Genomic DNA, 22,201 nt, shown 5'->3' on the forward strand with positions numbered 1-22,201 from the left:
TGTTGCATTTTATTTCCTGCACGTGAAAAACGCAAATCACTTAAAATACCACCTGTGGCTATTTAATTAACCACAGATGGTCAATTCTTTTCTTCTTTTTTGTACTGCGGATGCTCTGCACAGTGAGCTGTCGGACATGTGCAGTACAGATTTTTTTTCTAACCCCTGCTTTTTCCACGTCATCGGCTAGCGATGACGTGGAATTCGTGAGCTTTCTGCAATGTCAAATGCGGAAGGGCCGCGGGTCGAATGGCTTTCATTGACCTCAGTGGAAGCCATCCGCCCAAAAATAGAACATGCTGCGATTTTCCCTCAACAAGCAGAAAATCACAATTGATTTCCGGTCGTGTGCAGAAAAAAGTGTTTTTCAATAGCATGTTATGAACTGTATTTGCTGCGGAATCCGCTCCAGATTCCGCAATGCAGATATGCCCGTGTGCAGCCGGCTTAATACTGATTGGATAAAAATCAAATTGCATTTTTATTAGTAATCAATGCAGAAATCTTGCAACTATATCTATCCTAGTATTAATAATTTCCAATTACCTAATTGTCCCACAAATAAAATAATTAATAGTAAGAATGCCAATGATTGTCATTGGAAAAATGTACAACCAGTACGTTCGTGATGTGCCGTAAAGTAAATCATTCAACACTCTTTAGATTGCCAAATAGATGTCACAATTAATACAACTACAGTTAACGATCATTACAAGTTTTAAAACATATTCAATCATTTTTCTGATGATTTCAAGAAATTCAGTGGATCACATCCATTAGCTTGAATACAATCTCCTCCTCCATCTTTTCGCTGGTCCCAGTGTTGACTTCTGTGTCTTCCTGCTTGGGTGCCGACACTCCCCACCCTGGAGACCTGCAGGCTGGTGGTAGTGGGTGCTATTGTCGGAGTGGCCACACTGATGCTGCTGGTCATCAGATTTATTCCCCTCCTGGCGCTGTCACTGCTGCCCTGACAGGTGCAGCACAGGAGGCAGTGAACGGGAGAGCTGGCTTGCAACAAGACGGTGCCTGCGGCAGAATACGGCGCTGTCTGACTGTGCTCGCCATGGAGTGTTTCTATGATGTAGGGGAGGGCCGCAAAGCACTATTTAGGTAGAGGGCAGGAGCTTGCAGAGCAGTGTGGTGTGGGGGGCCTGTGGGACCCCTGGCTTGGGGGTCTAATGGTAGTTGCAAATGCTATAGCTACACCACTGGTGCCAACTGGGCGGTTCCTAACTCTAAAGTGTTTTTAACTCTCTCCAGGAAGAGCTGTACAGCCCCCTCCTCTCTACTGTTGAGTGACAACTGTAATGTCCACCATGGGGCCATTACAGCCTTCACTCAGAGCAAAGGGGTAGAATTGTGGAGCGTGTACTCCAGGGCATGTGCTGCAGTCACCTGTTACATGGACAATCATCCCCTGAAAGAAAATCTGACAGTGAAAGATTATTCATCCTTTGCCCAGTTCATTGAACATGTATCGCCAGTTTGAAATAGTCTGAATGCCAATATGGACTAAAGGGTGTATAGCTGCAATGGCAAAACGATTGTACAATGTATCTAATGTGTATGGCCACCATTAGTAATAAAGCAATAGATAAAAATGATTCTCTACCACTCTGAGCCTATCCTTATCCTGGATACTGCCTTATCCTGGAGACTCTGGAGAGTCTGTAAAGAGTATATCTCACTCTAGAGGATGCTGCATGTTAATACATTAGGTTTCTTTCCCATTATGTTTTCCATTGAAGCATGTTCTATCTTTTTATGACATCGCCCATTGTTTTTAATGGCAGAAATTCCTGCTTCCACGGCTGTGGCATCCCCAGCGGGGGAATCCCTTCGGCTGTGGCAGGGATGAAGGGATTCCCCATAGTGATACAAGGCTGTTTTCACATGAAAATACATTGCATCCACAGGGCTTTCACATGGTGGAAAGTGCAATATTGGACCGTAAATCACGGCCCAATAACGCCCTTGCCAGTGTGAAGAAGCACTTAGGGAGAGCATGTGAGATAGAGACCTCTTTGGTCTCTGGCTCACATTGTTTCCATCCTTGTCAGTCTTTACACTGGAAAAAAAATGCCAAACATGGACTAAAAAGGTCTTCTTTTCACAAATTCTCCCTTATGGCACCTACCAGGTTCTGTCTTGGGTTCCATCCATGTGCAGTTTTTTACATGAGGACAAAACCCAGGATGGAACCAGTGCTGGAAAGGCGAAATATGATGCGAGAGAAGCCCACAACTTCAAAGAGTAGTTTGTACGAGTAATGCTTTATTTCCTCAATGGTGGCACTGCAGAAAAATTACAAAAATCATCTACCCAACAGCTGTTCCCATGTAAATGGACCTTAATGCGTATGAAATCCTCCCTACCAAGTTGAACCATGTCCTACCCTTTGTTTCTTCAAGAGATAAGGCACTGCCAGAGGTGTCCTCTCCATTGAAATAAAATAGCACAATAAGCCGAGACCACGTTTATGCCAGGGCCACACAGCGACGTGCGGAATCTAACATTTGCCAATGGTGTCAGGTTGTGACTTGATGTGACTGCGACATGACAACTGCAGGAAATCCAACTTAGTTGGATTTTGGTCACTCGTCACAAGTCGCAAAACCTACTGCACACTGATGAGGGGCAAACACCCCCAAACAGCTGTCTGTGTATGGATTCTGGCTTGGCTTTCAATTCCCAGTCATTGTTACAAGGCTTGGATAAAAAGTCTAACATTGACTTGCAGGAATGCTGCCTTTTATTAGGTGGCGCTGAAGAGGTATTGTTCCATCTCCCTTATTTGCACTTTAAACCTCAATGGAAGTCGTATGTGACTGTGACTTGCCCGCGACCTGTCTGCGATTTGGCTGTTGTTTAATAGCCAAATTGCAGCTTTGAAACTGTTGCATGACAGCAAGTTGCAGACAAGTTACACAAATTTATTGGTCATGTGACTTTTTATGTGACATGTCACCGTGTAGCCCTATCCCTTCAGTGGTGTAGCTTTCATCTGACATGTTATATATATGAACGGGTTAAAGTTGGGCTTTTCCCCCGATGATCTTTTGTTCTGGCCATAATGGCTTTAGATGTGTATTAACTTCTGTAACACTGTAGTACTAAAGCGAGCTACAGAATTTCCTAAAATCTTGACTAATTCCACATATCACATTCCATTAGCCTCAGTGTTCACATTTAGCTGCTTTGCTGTATATTGGCAGCTTTGGTTTTTCGCATCAGTCATCCAATGTTCACCAGCAGGGTACAAGGTTTTAGCAAATTCCATTTCTAAAGCTCATGAACATGGCTCATACCCAGCTACATGCTGTATGGATCTAATCTGCCGTCACTAAACTGTTATGTATCCGTACTGCGCCTCTGGGTGACTGATTGAAGCCGCACCAGGGTTTCTTCTCATGTTTTCCGAAAAAGTTCGCAAGTCTGCACACTTTTTCCGTAAAAAAAAAAAAAATGAAACCTAACAGAATGGAAGCAAACTGAAGCCTTTCCGTTTTTTTTTGTTTTTTTTTGAAACGCCATTGCAGTCAATTGGGGAAAAAATGGTCATTTTTTTTTGTTTTCTTTCACTTTCTCCCCCCAAAAACAGAGCAGAGAGACAGAAACCCTGAACTGAGCCCTACCGTAGGTGTGAACCTAGCCTAATAACATAGCTGAGGGTTTGTTACAATGTAATGGTTTATGCAATCGTTCATGAGCAAAACAGCATCCAAACTAGTCCAAATCTGTCCTATCCTGGACTCCAGACTGATAGCATTTCCCAATAATGAAATACATGGTAACGCAACCTCAGCTCTAGCATGTCAGGACTAAGGTTGCTCTCACACATGCGTTCACAAAACGCCGCGTCCAAAACTACAGCGTCTTTCGCGATTTCGCACTGCGTTTTCGGAAGCATGTTACAGCATTTGGCAGCATTTTTAAACACACCATCATTGTGATGGGTGATGAGGTGCATCAAAAAGCATTAAAACGTGTGAAAATAGAGCAGAAGTCTCTCGAAAATCACAGTATTGGAAACGCCACGTTCGAGAGCAGGTCTGCAAAGCCCCATTGAAATCAGTGGAGGCGTTGTATCGTGATTAGCGCGCCGTTTGAAATGCTGCACTAATCTCAGTAGAAAGTGGGCTGTGTGAGAGCGGCCTAAGGGTACCTTTATACACAGCGTCTCTGCTGCGGGCTCTCCACAGCCAATACGCTGGAAGTCTGCAAAAGCCAAATCAGCACCTAAATGGTTGTGACACACTTTTTGCTGTGGGTCTGGTGGTGATTTTAACCCTTGTATTTCAATAGGCATGCTGCAGATTTAGAGTACACCCGGTTTTTCAGCAGTGGCCTCACACCCTGTACATAGAACAAAACGCCACCTCTGTAATGGCATATTTTTCTGGTATTCTTTGCTGCACCTTTCATAATACAAAAATGCCACCGCCAGATGTTAGTAGGGACACACTAAGGACTGTGTGTTTTGGGGGCTTTTTTTTCACTTGTCGTGTGGTTTTAGGGTCTATTGCATTTTTTTTTTTTGCAAACATAGCATTTATATGCAGGTGTTTTTCCATATGTTTCTCTGTAGAAAAAAGGGTCTGGAAAAGAATGCATATAAAAGTATATGAACAAAAGGGCTAAAGAAAAAAAAATGCTTGTAGAAGCACATGTGAATTTCATGGTGTTTTGTACAAACCCCCCAAAACTGCCACAAAATATTTTGACAAATATGTTTGTTCAAATGTGTCAGAAAATGTGAGTAGGGCGTCAGATACACAACCGACTAGAATATTTTCATCAATGACCTCATGTTGTTTTTAGCCTATTGCAGAGTCCGGCTGCACACGGGCGTAATTCGCTGTGTGTCGCCCGCACATGACAGTTGCGAGGCACGCAGCAAGTATGCAATGACATCGCATACTTGCTTTGGGGCACCGATTGCCATGAACTATCTTAGCGTGTAACATATGCCAAGGTAGAACATGCTACGATCTGTACTGCGCGTATCTCGCACAATATGTGTGATCGGCAGCATGGGAGCCTATGGCAGATTGGTACAGCGTATTCCATGAGCAAAACTCACACGCGGAATACCAGCAAGGTTGTATGAAGGAGCTCTTAGTTCTTGTTCCTTGGAAAGTATGTTGACAACCATTACCCACTAATGGATGTCACCCAGCTTTCCCTGACCCCAGAAAGGCAAATATGCTTATTTATGCAGCACTGTATATCTGCATAAGGTAATTCAATTTGTTAGGAGTCTGGGAGCTTGCTAAAAACCTTGCTGAAAGTAGTAATGGTGACCATATTTGTTGTCACCCAGCTTTCCCAGAAACACAGAAAACTAAGGCATAGCTGAAAAATATTTTAACAACTGCACATTTGGGAATAAAGCAAGAGCTCAGGTGTATTCTTTTTAATTTTAGGGTTAAAATCAGTTCTCAATCTCAATCAGCCTTGGATGAATGCAAGAATATTCCTGCTTTATATATGCATCATGTATGTGTTGCAAAAGGCAACTTTATAGCAAGTGCATTGCAAACCACAATGTATAGCCTGAGACTGACAGTGCATATTTACAGGCAGCAGCCCATAACAGAGTGGAGGTCACTTCCCCTGCACCCCTCCAGCCCATGCTGTGACTACATCTGCAGACTGGAATGAATGGTGTGGGCAATGAGGGAGGAGGGCTGCGCCTGCGCGTTGCCAGGCTGGGGCTGAAGGGTGAGCCAGGCTCAGATTGATGTGTGTTACCTGCCCCTCTCCGGAGAATAGCACCAGCCTGGGCGGGTCCATCACTGGAGACCAGAGAGGAAGATCAATACAGCCATCCGATTGTTGAAAGGACAGCACTGAATGCATGGAGAGGATGCAGATCACAGGACATGACTGATGCCAATGGCTCTTCGGGAGCGCAACCTGCACAGAAGACTGGCTGGTAAGGGTCCTCCTCCTGATGCCACCTTTACTATTGTTTGTTTTGATTGTATAAGGAAGGACAGATGACATAATTCCAGCTCTGATCTTGCTTTGCCCATTGCAATAATGAGAGCATGGACTGCAAGTCATAGCAACACTGTATACCCTACAATGTTTCCATGGTGCAGGCTGTAAGGAAAGAAACTGATTTTCTTGTAAAATGCCAAGGCTGGGACTTGGCACAGGTTAACACCATTAACTTTTTATTTTCAGACTAGTTCATGTGTAATTTACAGGGTTCCATCTGTTTCCAGGCTTTATTTACCTTTGTGTTAAACTGTAACAAAATGATTTACAAATAGGAGATACAATGTATACAACTGCCAGAAGTAGTAAATACTGGAAAAATAGAATTTCCTTCTAAGATAAGAGTTTGTGAGTTTTCTTTTTCTCCTCAAGTTGTCTCTTGTTTGTATCTGCCTCTAGGAAAGCTGGGTGACAATCAATCACCTTTATTTATATAGCCCATGGCTATTACACAGCACCTAACATCACTTGATATTGGGTTCTGATCCCAATGGGGCTCACAACCTATACTTTCCTATCTGTATGTTTTTGGATACCCACGCAATCACAGGCAGAATATACAAACTCCATGCAGATGTTGTGTTTGGTGGGACCCCAGTGCTGGGTAACATCGCTAGTCACTGAGCCACGGTGCTACCGTAATGTGCACCAGTGGACAGTATTGTGCAAAAGTTTTAAGCAGGTGTGGAAAAAATGCTCAAAAGTAAGAAAATTTAAAATTTTTTATTTAAAAATAAAAGCGGTAATAGTTTTTTTTTGTCAATTAACAAGATGCAAAGTGAATGAACAAAAGAGAAATCTAAATCACATCAATATTTGGTGTGACTGCCCTTTGTCTTCAAAACAGCATCAGTTTTTCTAGGGACACTTCCACACAGTTTTTGAAGGATCTCGGCAGGGAGGTTGTTCCAAACATCTTGGAAAACTAACCAAAGATCTTCTGTGTAGGCTTGCTCAAATCCCTCTGTCTCTTCATGTAATCCCAGACAGACTGGATGATGTTGAGATCAGGAATCTGTGGGTACCATATCATCACTTCCAGGGCTCCTTGTTCTTCTTTACACTGAAGATAGTTTGTAATGACATTGGCTGGATATTTGGGGTTATGGGCTTGCTGCAGAAGTCAATCAGATGCCATCTATTTTTGAAAAATGTCTTACTTTGTAGCATTTTTTTCACACCTGCCAAAAACTTTTGCACAGAATTGTAGCTCCCAGCTTTCCTGAATGTGAAATCTCTCTCACTCCTTCTCATATGCCATAACACTGGTAGATTGGTAGATTCCTCTTTCTACTGGAAAAAGTATTATAACACCAACATACTTCGCAGTGCTGTATAGAGAAGAGTCTGACATCATGCCTGATTGCTTTACTTACATTCCCCAAGGGAAATTTAAGTTCACTTGTTTTGCAGACTTTTAAAAGAAATGTGTGAAAATGTGACAGTAGGTGAGATTTGGAAAAAACTTGTCTGCCTGCAGATACTGTACTAGAAATACTTGTTATATGTCTGCCCTGAAGACCACTAGTGCACATTATTTTTATAACTAGATTTTACTTTGTAGTAGAGACACTTCCACATGTGAAGATTATATGAATCTGCAGATATGCAGTTTGGATAAAGAGCATTTTTCCTTAAAGAGGTGGTAGAGCGTGTATAAAGAATTGTTTCCACTGGGAGACCCTCTATATAAACCAGAGCTGAGATGTGTGGCTAAGGCCGCATTTACACGGTTAAGAATAACATGTGAGACACACAGAACTTGCTCATTGAAATAACCCATAATTTCCAAAGGGTTAATTTTCACGTGCATTTTTTTCTCTTGCACCGATGGTGGAAAAACTGAAGCAGGTCCTATTTTCATGCAAGAATAGGACTTGCAATATGCTGTGTCTCAAACAGCACACATACAGGGTGTCCGTGTGCTGTGTGATGCGAGTTGCGTCTGAGAATCTCAGGCGCAACCCGCTATCCGCTGTGTAAATACAGCCTAAGGACACTTTCAGGTGATCGTATATTAGCTCCATATTTGGTTCATGTTTTGTGTACTGTAATACGAAGGTAATGTAAATCTATGTATCTGTTCACATGGCCGTAGTCTTCACTGCAGTTTTTTTTTTTTTTTAAACGCAACATGATCTATTTTTCCCATTATTGCCTCTGTATCGCTATTATCTTCTATTGGGCAAATATGGATTTGCTCCGTAGAAAGTAAAATATATGGAGGTAAATACTTGTCAGATAATGATGAAATACTGATGACATACAGTTGTAATGTCATCTGTAACACGTCCGTAATACAGATCCTATGTGGATGTGTTAGAATACTCTCGTCTGAAACCGACCTAAGGCTACTTTCACATGGCAGAATTTGGTCAGTATTTTGCATCCCCGTCTATAATGGGCCATTTACACATAGCAGGTGAAGCATTGAGCAAGAAGCAGATGAAAAGTCCGAGATCCAGCGGTGATTTTTCTAGTGAAAATGCTCTGCACGAACGTTGACAACCTTAGCGGTGATGTCAGTTGTTCACCCGACTGTTGTTACATGTAAAAGGGCCATAAGCCAAAACCAAGAGTGGAACCTACTGAGATAAAGTATAATGAAGAAATTTGCACCACTTCCTTATTTGGACCCATTTCTAGTTTTGGCTAGAGATGAGCGAGCGTACTCGCTAAGGCAAACTACTCGAGCAAGTAGTGCCTTATGCGAGTACCTGCCCACTTGTCTCAAAAGATTCGGGTGCCAGCGGGGGGCGGGGAGCGGCAGGGGAGGAATGGGGGGGGAGAGCTCTCTCACTCTCTCCCCCCTGCTCACTCTCGCAACTCACCGCTCTCCCCCACCGACACCCGAATCTTTAGAGCCGAGCGGGCAGGTACTCGCATAAGGCACTACTCGCTCGAGTAGTTTGCCTTAGCGAGTACACTCGCTCATCTCTAGTTTTGGCTTATAAATACTGATGCAAATAATGCTGAGTGAAAGTGGTCTAAAGGTCTTGGCCCATTCATGTATTACGTGGTTAACCATTTAGGAAATACCGGATAATCACTAGGGTTTCAAACACAGGATCCATAGTGATCGGCTGATTACTGGCCAGCCGTTTTTAGAAAGCGACTTATCTTGATTAACAAAGTTTATAATAATTTTTTGGAAAGGTCAAAAGACTCAAAACATATTAAACATGACTTTCAATATTACAGTCACTTAAATAGTCGGGGGGTTACAAAGTTGGGCAAAATGCTCAAAATTACATCTCAGGTATTACTTCTTACATAGTAAAATAAAGTACAATTCAAAGTTTTATTCCTTTATTAGATAAACCCATACCGAAACAAAATATAATCAACCTGAAAAGACCTGAACCAAGAGTACCATTCAGGGAGAAACAAGTATGAAGACAGTAGAGAAAACACGTAAGGGAAGGATCAAGGGGGGGGGGGATATGCTTGTAGCTTGGAGAGGGACCTATCTTAATGAAACAACCACTTTAAATAACAGAAAAAATAGTTATTTTCAGTTAAATAAAAAAAATAAACTGCTGTTTCTAAGTTACCTGCATTTCTGAGCAGTTCAGTGACAGATGATAAGGTCATTGCAGAGATTGTCATTCAATTTGTCATTCAATATTCTTAACGATTTGAACTGCAAATCTGCTTAGTTATGTATTAAAGTTGTGATGGAGATATATGAGCATAATTAGATTCAGCATTCAGAAGTTTAGTTCACTTCCTTCTACGTTGGGAAGTATAATGGTGGCTAAGTTTTCTGCCACCCAGCTTTCCCAGAAGCAGATCTAACAACGAAGTGTCTTAAGTTGCTAAACAGATTTTAGCAACTCAAGAAGCTATGTAGATGTATTTGTATTTTATTTCAAAAGCAAGTGATACATGGCAAAAAGTCTAATTAAAGGGGTCTGACCAGAAGCACTTATCATCATCTATCCTCTGGATACGTGAGTAGTGCTAATTTGGTAGGGGGTCTGATGCTAAATTCCCAATTTCCCCCCAGCTGCAAGACTGACATAGAGTTTAAGTGGAGTGGCAGGATGTATACTTGACCACTGCTTTATTCATACCCCTCCTAGCGGCTGCCTTAGGGTGGGTTCACATGGGACGGAATTGCTGCGGAATTTCCGTGCAGAATGTCCGCCCGTGGCTCCTAATCCCGGGATTAGCCAGCAAAGTGGACAAGATTTAGCAAAAATCTCATCCACATGCCTTGGCCAATCCGTTGTGGCCAAGGCACACTGAAACTGACATGCCACGCGGAAAACAAAGATGGGCATGTCAATTCTTTTTTCTTTTTTGCAACGGCTTCTCTATGGGGAGAGATGGCCGCAGCAGATGCAGGCGGCAAAGCACTGAAGCACCATAAACTAACTTATAGTGCTGTTATATTTTTTTGTATTCAACTGCTTCCTGGTTCCTGTAATGTGTATCTCACTCTCTTCAGAGTCCGATTCGTGCGCTTTCCCATAGACTTGTATGGGAGAGCATGCACATGGGACTCTGAAAAGAGTCACATTTTCGTGCGGCGGCGGTCCTCAGCGGTGGGCAACGTGAGAACCAGCAAGCATGTGAGTATAAAAGATACAGCAGCCGGCTCCCTGCCACCTCACCTAACAGTACCATAATGTAGGTTATGGTGCTTAAGGCAAGTGACAGGATCCCTTTAATAATACACTTTCATGCGGATAACTAACTTTAGATGTTACCTAGGGTTCCTCTGAGCATATAGACCAGAACTTTTTATGACATGGAGAGCAATATCAAAAAAACAGTAATACAGAATACTAATACAGAAATCGGTCTTATTATTGACAATTGAAGTGGTCATTTATCAGCAATATCATCCCAACTAGAATTTTGTCCTGTTAATCTCTAATGCCAATCATCTGAGAATCTTCTCAGGTTCGGATGGAGTGTATAATATATAGAGCCTTATAAACTTTCTCTCCTCTTCAAAGTTTCTTTAGGCCAGATTCACACAAGCGTATGTGTGAGCATGCATGAGTGTGACGCAATTTTTCGGAATGAATGATGCTTTTTTGCGCGTACATTGGCGTATTTTAGGTCTTATTCACACAACCGTATATTTGCTACTATTTAGCAGCATCAAAACATTGCGACCATCTAAAGCATTGAATTTTGAATGTATTTATTCAGATGAATGATTTTTGGGTACATAAAAAAATCACACCAGGAAAAATGACGCATCCGTGACCGATTGTATACGCCATGACACAAGATAGCTCTTGCCCTATCTTTTCCCGAGAGAAGATATGCAGGAAGCTCCCATAGACTTCTATGGAAGCGTGAAAAAAAGGGAGGGGCAGGGAGTTTAGCCGCGTCTGCAGACCCCATTCAGGTTAGTGGGATGATCTGTGAAATTTCTTCAACAACTTTACTGCAAATTATTTATACCCGTATGGGGGACCTCTTCTTCCAACATTTTGAGGTTGGTCTATGTGGGCACTTAAAGTGTTAGTGAATTTCTTGTAGTGTGTATCCAAAATGCATCAGGTGCGATTTTTTAAAAATGTTTTATTTCATTCCCAACCCTTTTTTTTCCTTTTAAATTGGGGTTGGGTTTGAGACCTCAGTCAAGGACCTGTGGGCAAACAAGAGATTGTCCAGTTATAAATGATTGATTATCCATCCTCAGAATAGGTCATTAATAGTACATCAGTGAGGGTCTGTAGCTTGGGTCCTCCAGTAATCATGTCTTCTTTGGACATATGTGCTGGTACACTGAACCGATTTCTGCAGGAAGCAGTCAGCTCCATTCTTAGTGCGATGGCCAGGCTTGGTATGACAGGCAAAGTTCTCACTAAAATGTATGGGAACTTGGCCTGAAATACCAAACTGAGCCACTACAATAAGAACAGAGCTGTTTGCTTCCTTCAGAAATCAGCTTAGTGCACGGACACATTAGCCCCAAGACCAGCTGATCGTTGCGGAGTTCTGGATGACAGACCACTGCTGATCTACTACTAATGGCTAGTCCTGTAAATAGGCAATTAATAGTTTACAATTGGACAACTTCTTTAAAGTAAACTATAGTTTTGGCACTTTTATATAAAGCAATAAAGTTGGTTTAAGAACTTTTGTGATAATTGTATTGCCAATATCCTAAGCTTTTAAATTGGGGATGTGAACCCCAGTTAGTACATTCCATATTTCTGTTGTATACTTGCATTATCCTCATACTACACTTACTGCACAGTTTAAATTTCATAACCCTGAGGAACTTTGATGTAATTTATTAGAGTAGGGTACCTCTACTAATCATACATTGATGATTTATCCTAAAAATAGGATATTTGTAATCTTATGCATTTTATGCTCTTACCTTTACAATGTTTTATACACAATCAAAAAAACCTCTTTTGTTTAGAGGCAGCTTCTACCCATCCTACATAAGAATTAGACTATGGCAATGATCATCGTGGTCCCTAGATCAAAGATCAGCAGTGGGGGATACCTCACTGTGAAATGCGACAGTCCAGTTAAAGGATGTGTGTTTATTCAGAAATGTGGGCTTTAAAAATTCCCCAAGGGAACGCTTCTAATACCATATCATTGCAGTATAGGGGTAAATGTTTATGTAAATTATATGAAGCCATATAAGACCTACATTAATAACCTACTGCACACTTGGGGCAGTAGTAGGAACCACCGTCAGCGATGACATCATGAAGTGACATCATTATGTCAGGTCAAAAGAATGCTGCAGTCTACTGCTATAATGCATAAAGGTGTCATTTTCTAATTGATAGATCTGCTTTCCTCCAGTACAGTCTGATACTATAGTGAATGCCATCATATAAATAATCTCATTGTCCTTGTGGATAATGTTTTACAAAGGGACATTAGCTGTACCAACTGGGAAATGGCTGAATGTAGTGCCACTTGACTCTGGTACAATTTAGTGTCTTTGGCAGAGCTAATTACAGGCATGTGAATTGTCTCTTCAGAGTTAACCTCTTCTGTTTCAGACAAACCATTGAATGCCATTTAAAGGGATTTCGAATCTCAATACACTTTATGCCACTTACGTAATGCGGTCTACTCCTGTTATCTGTCATTTCAGACTTGGAAGAGGCTGATTCTAGTGTTCATCATTGATTTTACAGAGAAGTTAAAGTGACTCTCTGGTCCTGGGCAAATAAAGATTACTGCACCGCGTCTCTGACTACCTGATGCACCCTGTACATTAGTATGCATCCTTAGTCTAATACTACTGATGCATACTAGTGACAGTGTGCATCAGGTAGTCAGAGAGGCGGTGCAGCCATCTTTATTTATTTAGGACCGTTACAGATCTAGGTCGTTGCGGATGTGGCAATATCCCTCTGTCAATCTCTCCAATGTATCGTTGCTATTGACCACAGCACCTAAAGGGTTAAACAATAATATTCCAGCCATTGCAGCAGGGTGTCAGCTCTACAGTATGTTATAGTTGACACCCATTTCTGATGGTGCAAGCTCAGCTCCTGAGCCATTAATGCATCATATGTGCATGGTGGAAGACTACCTTTTACGTTAGGTCATTAGTAGAAACTCTGTCAGATTTACTTGCATTTATGGTATAGTGATAAAACTTAAATGTACAGCTGATACTTTACTACAATGGTGGGGATCTGAGCTAGTACCGATCCCACCCATCAGACCCTTTATACACAACAAGTCAATAGAAACCATGGCAATTAAGCTGTGATGTGATCATGGATTGCTGTGGAAGCTGAAGGCCTAAGAATTGCCTCAAGGTCTTCTACCTACAGAAGCCTATTAGGCCCTGCCAAAGGCAGGATCTATTAGAATACCTGTCAGTAGAATACTGATAGCCAAGGATAATATCGTACTGGTGTATCTTGACACCACCAGAAGCTAGGGGTTTGACAGGGCTTGGATGCAGGAATGCCCCTATAACACCCCTAGCTCCCCATTGGTGGACATTTGTAAGGTCCTAGCAGTACAGTGTGTAGAGATTTTAGCCTGCCCTGGAGGTTAACGATTAAGGCATTATTGTACTAACAGGAGAATAGTCCCTTACCGTAACCACCCAGAGCAGGCTAAAATCTCTACACACCATATGTAGCAGCCGCCCCCCTTCCATCTGCCCTCTGCAACCTACTGCCTCTGGACAGAAGGGATTCACGCAGGGGAGCAGCAGCAGCGGCGCCGCCGCTGTAGACATAAGGGAGCAGCGGGGAAGTGCCAGGGAACACAGTCGCAGAGGTGACATGTGGGGCCGCCTGGGGAGGCTGCCACACTCACATCAGCAACAGCGGGGAAAGCGTCGGGGAACACAGTCACGGAGATGACCTCTGGGGCCGCCCGGGGAGCCTGCCACACTCACATCTGCAGCATTAGGGAACAGCCAGGCCACATTGTGCTGCCGCCGCTGGCTCAGCATACAGTGCATGTCCTGCCGGCAGTCGGGAGAAAAGGGAGCAGTGGGAAGGTCGGGCCAAAGTACAGCAACGTGCAGCAAAGAACAGGGCCAGGGAGCCTGCAACACTGACAGCAGCAGCAGCGGTGAAGAGAACTGTTGTCCGGGAGTTGGGACGGGAGGATCATACTCCCCTTCCAGGACCTGCAGGGGAGCCTTCTCTTTAGCCTATCAGGTACAGGGGGGCATCACTGGGCTGTCAGTGTGCTCTCCAGTACTACTTCCTGGTGGCGTCGAGATACACCAGTACCGCATAATACACGGCACTACATGCATACAATCCTCTTGTAGAAATAATAAAGATGTAAAAAAAAAACCCCACACAAGTCACAATTTTAACTATAAATGATGCTTTATTATGGAAAACTATACTAAATTGGTATTAATGCATTTGCAATGACCCGTACTGTAAAACTATTGCATTATTTATGCCACATGCTGAATGCTGTAGAAAAATGAAACAATGCCAGTATTGTAATTTTTATTCATCCTTGCTAAAAAAAATGGGTCAAAAAAGTATGTACTCCTAAATTGTACTTGCTCTGTAACAAAGAGGCTGCAATATATATTTTCAACAGAAAACTAATAACTTATTGAATAGGGTGACAAAAAGAATATTTCTTTGAAGAGTGATTTTATTGTACGAAAGTAGTAAAACATACAAAAACATACAAATGTAATATTGCCATTATTATTATTGCCAATATCGTATTAAGCCGCATCATATTAGCCAATCATGTGACATAGTAAATGGCGTTTAGAAGAGAAAAAAACGATCTAGAATTGCTGTTTTTTCCCGTTCATTATAAACTTCTACAATGGATTAAAAAGTAATCAGAAAGACCTAGTACTCTAAATTGGTGAACAGTACAGTTTGTCCTGCAAGAAACAAGTTCTTACAAGCTCTACAGACGGAAAAATAAAAACATTATGGCTATCAGAATAAACAAATGACTGTAATTTTAAGGTGATTTTTGATTGAGCGAAGGTAGTACGGCAAGAGATCACTGATTGCCTACAGCAGTTATTTGGGTATTTAGACATGGAAATTACTACAGCAAAATAAAGAAAGACCGTCAGGGACCACCGAAGCGGTGGCACTGCAGCAGCGGGGGATTTATAGGGGAGTATAGGTGCTTTTGTTATTTTATCACATCTTCTCTTCTTTATTTATTATCTTGAAAAAAACATTTAATGGTTAAATGTATGCCAATGTCTGCTTGCAGATGTCACCTCCTATTCATGTCTGTGTCAGGGTTTCTGCCTAATGGCCCTTTTACATGGGCCGACAGTCGGGGAAATAACTGCATGAGCGCTAATGTCACCGCTAAGGTCGTTCGCACTTGTGCAGAGCGTTTACACTGCTAGACTTCAACGCTGGCTTTTTGCTCAGCGCTTCACCTTCTATGTGAAGCACTGAGTGGGGAGCGGTTACACAGAACGATAAGCCCACGGTCCAGCGATGGTTTTTAAGCTGACTATAAGTCAGCCTAAAAATCTGTGAACGAATAATGAGTGATTTCTGTGCATTTACACTGCACAATCATCGCTCAAATTCATTCATTTGAGTGAATTTTGAGCGATAATCGTCCCATGTAAATGGCCTATTTGACGGAAATGACAACACTGTGCCATTTTACAGCTAGGATGTGTCACCTAAGGAAGAATCTGGTATGGATTTGAAACACGTAGTGGAAGCTCTGTGATAATAAAAGTTATCTAACTGAAAAGCCGTTTTTGGTGACCTGCACTATTGGTGAGTGCACTCCATTTTAGCTGTAGAATCTGATTGCAGGCAACTGGTAATTTTGGAGTTGGCAGTGATCCATAGATTGAGGATTATGCCTGGTGTTTGTAAGAATGCATGCTGAGGAACAAACAATGACTTTTTCAGTGTATGTCTGTAGGCGTGCAGACATCTGGTGTGAACAATGACTTGTCCAGTGTATGTTTGTAGGCGTGCAGACACATGGTGTGAACAGTGACTTGTTTGGTGTATATCTGTAGGTGTGCAGACACACGGTGTGAACAGTGACTTGTTTGGTGTATATCTGTAGATATGCAGATATCTGGTGTGAACAGTGACTTGTTTGGTGTATGTCTGTAGGTGTGCAGACACCTGGTGTGAACAATGACTTGTTCAATGTATGTTTGTAGGTATGGAGACACCTGGTGTGAACAATGACTTGTTCAGTATATGTCTGTAGGTGTGCAGGCACCTGGTGTGAACAGTGACTTGTTTGGGGGTATGCCTATAGGGGTGCAGGCACCTGGTGAACAGTGATTTGTTTGGTGTGTGTCTGTAGGTGTGCAGACACCTGGTGTGAACAGTGAATGGTTCCCTGTATGTCTGAAGGTGTGAAGATATCTGGTGTGAACAGTGACTTGTTCAATGTATGTTTGTAGGTATGCAGACACCTGGTGTGAACAGTGAATTGTTTGGTGTATGTCTGCAGGTGTGCCGACACCTGGTGTGAACAATGACTTGTTCAATGTATGTTTATAGGTATGCAGACATCTGGTGTGAACAGTGAATTGTTTGGTGCATGTCTGTAGGTGTGCAGACACCTGGTGTGAACAATGACTTGTTCAGTGTCTGTAGCTGTGCAGACACCTGGTGTAATCTATGTCTTGTTCAGTGCATGTCTGTAGTTGTGCAGACTCTTGGTGTGAATTATGTTGTATGTCGAAATTTCCTTTATCTGTAGGTTTGCAGACACCTTCTGTGTATTATGTCATGTGTTGTACTCCTTTCCATCTGTAGGTGAGCAGAGGCCAGTTGTGTGTTATGTCCATTCCTGGTGTTACTGCCTATTACCATCTAGGGCAAAACAGGTTTCCATAGGTTCCTGTGGGGGACCCTCTTTATTGGGATGATCGCCCCTCTCGTAAGCAGGATTCCTTTTTTATGGTTTAGTTATCTTGTTAGAGTAGGGACTCACAAGATAATGATGACCCTTGATGTGGGCTTGTGAGCTTAGGTACTTTGGCCAAAATACTAACTAATACCTTGTACTTATTGATATTTCTATCTGCCTTGTTCTGTTAGTACATTTGGTAAGTATTTACCTGCATGATGTTAGTGTAGGGTCTATGTCCCAGTTTTCTCTTTGTTGCTTACACATTCGGCTTATATTTTGTGTGAACAGTATCCAATCCAGTGTATATCTCCTTCCCTTCAGCCTTTAAATGTATTATATTCTTGCAAGCAAGACCTGCACAAATATAACACATACGTCATGTATACATTTCTTTTACAGTAAACAATAATTCAAAGTTCTACAGTAAAAACAATATCTTTGACATATTGCATTAAAACACGTGCTGAAATGACACATACTAGCATGTGTTTGATCTACAGAAAACAATAGGACAGTTCACAGATTTGTTTTTTTTCCTCAAGTGAAGCCCAATTGACATAAATATGATCCATCAAAATCAGTTTCTTAACAAAATACAAACTTTACAAATGGTGTAAGAGAAGTCTAAAAGATGGGTGTAAGGGCTTCTTCACACAGGTGAGTCCATGCTGTGTCCACAAAATTCTGGGTGGAATTGACTCCTAAGGAACCTGGTACCAAACTTTAGACATGTAGTTTTTATATATTGTCCATTAGACCTACTGGCCTTTCTAGGTTCTCCGCAATTTTAAAAACATAGCTTTTATTATTGTTGGTTATAATTAATGTGAAGGGTTAGTTAAAAAGACAACTCCTGTGCCTATCTGTCTAAATTAAATTGTCCGACTGACTACTAGATCAATTTCATGGACCACTATTGCAGATTGGTCAATTTACGGCTGCTATTAAAACAGTTGGCAAAGCCCTTCCTCCTGACATGTTTCACCATATATTATGGCTTGATCAGAGGGCATGGACTTTAGGGATGTCCTGCCCCAAACAATTCCAACTTAAATATCCTCTTGTGTCATCATCATTCAGTGTTGGAACATGAACACCAATCGCATAATCAGATACTGATTGATAGATTGCAAACCAGGTCTCACCACTCACAGGAGCCCAATAAGGATTTAATCCGGGGCATACTATCTACATCATTACAAGGCAACGGTATAAACCAGCAAAGACAAATATGGTTCTCCTGCTCAAGGGAACACCACATGTATGTCAGTCCTCCCTAGCTGTTATAAGTGTTCCAATTTAGCTTGTCACTGAAGAAGAGGTCTTGTTGCCTCGAAACAAAATTTGTCTTTGTTGGGCTATTTATTTCCTGCCTCTGGACTCTTCTCTCAAAAAAGCTTGTGCTATTACAGACTCTTTTGGCTTTCTTCCCACTGGTTGTCATTATACCAATGACTTCAGCAGTGGCTTCCACACAAATGGGCAGCACCTTTCTCTAGCACACCGCCCTAAACATAATCTTGGATTTTTCAGTATATTATACCCAAGCAGGAGACTTTCCTCATCACACAGGGTTACTCAACCCAATTTTAGCTCTTCATACTGCCTCTATATTTTTAGGCCTCTCTCACATAAGCGAATGGTCATTGCGTATTATGCGTGCAGTTTTTGAACACATAATACGCATTACCAATCTCCCATACTTTTTGCTGTGCCTCCCACACACAGCGCGAGAAATGCGTGAGCAGAAAAAAATTGCAGCATGCACTGTCTTGTCGTGTATTACGCGCGCATACATGCCAAGACAGTGTATGAGGATTGTCACGCAGCAAGCATGCATGTTATTGCTCACTTGCTGCATGCTCGTGTGTGATAGATATGTCTGCAGCATGCAGCGACTTACGCTTGTCTGAGAGAGGCTAGTAGTAGCTGGTATTGCAGATCAGTGAGACTGAACTGCTCTGAGCAGTAATTCCTCGGGGGCGTAGCTAAAGGCTCATGGGCCTGGGTGCAAAAGTTTATCTTTTAAGAAAAGTTTAACTTTTCTTAACGCAAATGCGTAACGTGAAGCTTTTGGGCCCCAAAGTAAAATCTGTAACAGGGTCCCCAACTATAATGCTTTATTTATAGTACCGGGCTCCCTATATGGAGAAGAGAGCCCTTATGGGCCCCCTAAGGCTCCTGGCCCCGGGTGCAAGCACATCCCCTAAGTGCCAGGCATCGCCATTATGAAAAGTATGATGCTGTGGCTGCTAAACAGTGAAATGAAATGTGAAGCCCTGCGGCCCCTTCAATCAGCAGATTTGCAGTCGCATCCCCACTGATCTGATATTTATAGCCTTTACTAAGGATAGGCAGTTTTAGAGTCCTGTAGAACCCCTTTAACTGTCGTGATAGATGCTCTTTAAGGCACAAAGTAGTTAGAAAAGCCCATTAACGTTTTCCTAGAACATGAAAATGACTACATTATACATACAGCAGTAACTTTATTATCCAGGTTAAAGTTAGTGGATAGCATTCACAGTCCTTACGACCACTGCGGCCAACGCTAAGGACAGCTTTGCTAATATAACAGTTTCAGATAATAAACTTTCACGTAGTTTTTTCTATTTCCATCGTTTGCACCCTGATTAATGTAATAACATATTACACTGGCACACATCATTTTACACTTCTTTTCTCTCTGCTTTGCTTGTTTGTTCCCTTTATTTAGTGCTCTGTTCAGACAAAATGTCATTTCCCTCCCTGTTGTTATTTTTTTTGATAAGTTTACGATAAGTGGATGAAGAATGAACCTCTTCTTGATCATCTATTACCTTATCTACCAGTACATTTACATGGACCTCTTGGCACGGAAGAGGTTAATATTCTCCATTGTCAGCATTTACTGCATTGCAGTCCTGTTTGCAAGACCAAGCATAGTCCTTTCTGACTGCAGTGCCACTGTATGCCAGTCACAGGGGGTGTTTTGAAACATTGCATTGTGGGTCATCGTTCATCAGTAGGATGATAGCGTCTCCATGGTAACCCCCGACAGTAGCAGATCAGATTCGCACAGTCCTCCATGCTTGATGGATTACGTATTGTTTGCAAAATTTAAGACCCTTACGTTCCTGGAATCTAGAAATCCTGATCCCATTATCAAAAATGAAATAATAGAAAATGGGAGTTATAATCCATGTATATGCTGTAATGCCTCCCTTTGTTGTGCCTAGAGAAAGTCATTTGTTGCTTGTGTAGCTTTAGACTTGAGCAGTCCCCTGACACGACTTCTTCTGTCTTTAGAGATCTCACACGGGAGTTGTTTCATTACTCGTACCATGTCAGACACAATCCCCAGTCACATAGGGAACACTTCCACTGCCAATTGTCATTCTGTTTTCCAGAGATTTAGTCGTAATCATTTTATTGTAACACTTCTCATTAAAGGGAACCGATCATCAACTATAAGCGCCATAAACTAAGTCACGGTGCTTATAGCTTAGGTGACGGAGTCAGGGGAGTCTCTTTTCATACTCACCCGATCCCCCGTTCTTCTGATGTTCCCTTGCAAAGTTAATGTGCGCACAGCAAACTTGACACTTTTTAGAAGGTTGTGCATGCACAGCCCGATTCATCTCTATGGGAGTGCATGCGCAACCCCATTCATCTCCATGGGAGTGCATGCGCAGTCCCATTCATCTCTATGGGAGTGCATGCAAAGCTCTATTCATCTGTATGGGAGTGCATGCACAGCCCCATTCATCTCGATGGGAGTGCATGCACAGCCCCATTCATCTCTATGGGAGTGCATGCGCAACCCCATTCATCTCTATGGGAGTGCATGCGCAGCCCCATTCATCTCTATGGGAGTGCATGCGCAACCCCATTCATCTCTATGGGAGTGCATGCGCAGCCCCATTCATCTTTATGGGAGTTCATGCAAAGCCCTATTCATCTGTATGGAAGTGTATGTGCAGCCCCATTCATCTGTATGGGAGTGCATGCACAGCCCCATTCATCTCTATAGGAGTGCATGCACAGCCCTATTCATCTCTATAGGAGTGCATGCACAGCCCCATTTATCTCTATAATAGTGTATGCGCAGCCCCATTCATCTCTATGGGGGTGCATGCGCAGCCCCATTCATCTGTATGGGAGTGCATGCGCAGCGCATAGCCTTCTGCAAAGAGTCAAACTTGCTGTGTAGGCACTGACTTTGCCGGAGGACACTGCAGGAGGTGAGTATGAAAAGAAGTTCCCCGGATTCCACGTCACCTCAACTATAAGCACAATAATTTAGTTCACGGGACTTATAGTTGATGACAAGTTCCCTATAGAATAGAATCATTCTATTTTAACACTTTCGTTACCCTAAGGGTATGTTCCCACATAGTGGGAAATAGTGTGGGTTGTCCAAATTCTGTATCAAAGCTGCAAGGAAAGAACATCAAAATCCGTGTAATTGGTGTGGACTTTCATGCGGTCTTTGATGCAGATCCGCAGCAGATTTCACACTTCAATTGAAAGGGTGAAATCCACTGTGGATCTGCATTAAAAACCACATGACAATCCACACCAATGCCATGGATTTTGATGTGTTCTTCATTGCAATTTTGATGCAGATTTTGGTGCAGATTGTTTGCTGCAGACGACCAGCAGCATTTTCCGCTACGTGGGAACACACCCTAAATAAGAACTATTATCTGGGTGTAATTAAAGTGGTTGTCCATTCAGGGCAAGCCCCATCTTGTATGACTTAGTAAGACATTTCGATGTCATAAGAGGGGCTTCTGTTTATGTAGAGAGCAATGACCCATGTTCAAAATAGATGCTGCAAAGTTGGATCCTATTAAAAGAGTGACATCATTCAAGAAGGTATAAAAGAGAGGTTCTA

At 42.3% G+C, this 22,201-nt stretch overlaps 1 protein-coding gene across 4 annotated transcripts in view; it reads left to right on the forward strand.

Annotated features, from left to right (window-relative positions):
- Window positions 1–5,727: 5,727 nt before the first annotated feature.
- Window positions 5,728–22,201, forward strand: part of ARMH4 (armadillo like helical domain containing 4) — a 172,613-nt gene continuing 156,139 nt past the window's right edge. For all 4 annotated transcript variants that reach the window (XM_066608245.1, XM_066608247.1, XM_066608246.1 and 1 more), the window contains exon 1: window positions 5,728–5,941. In XM_066608245.1, coding sequence (XP_066464342.1) covers window positions 5,889–5,941 — 53 coding nt within the window. In that variant the 5' untranslated portion in view covers window positions 5,728–5,888. The remainder of the gene's footprint in view (window positions 5,942–22,201) is intronic.

The sequence above is a fragment of the Eleutherodactylus coqui genome, chromosome 6 (genome assembly GCF_035609145.1).
Source record: "Eleutherodactylus coqui strain aEleCoq1 chromosome 6, aEleCoq1.hap1, whole genome shotgun sequence".
Taxonomy (NCBI): Eukaryota; Metazoa; Chordata; class Amphibia; order Anura; family Eleutherodactylidae; genus Eleutherodactylus; species Eleutherodactylus coqui.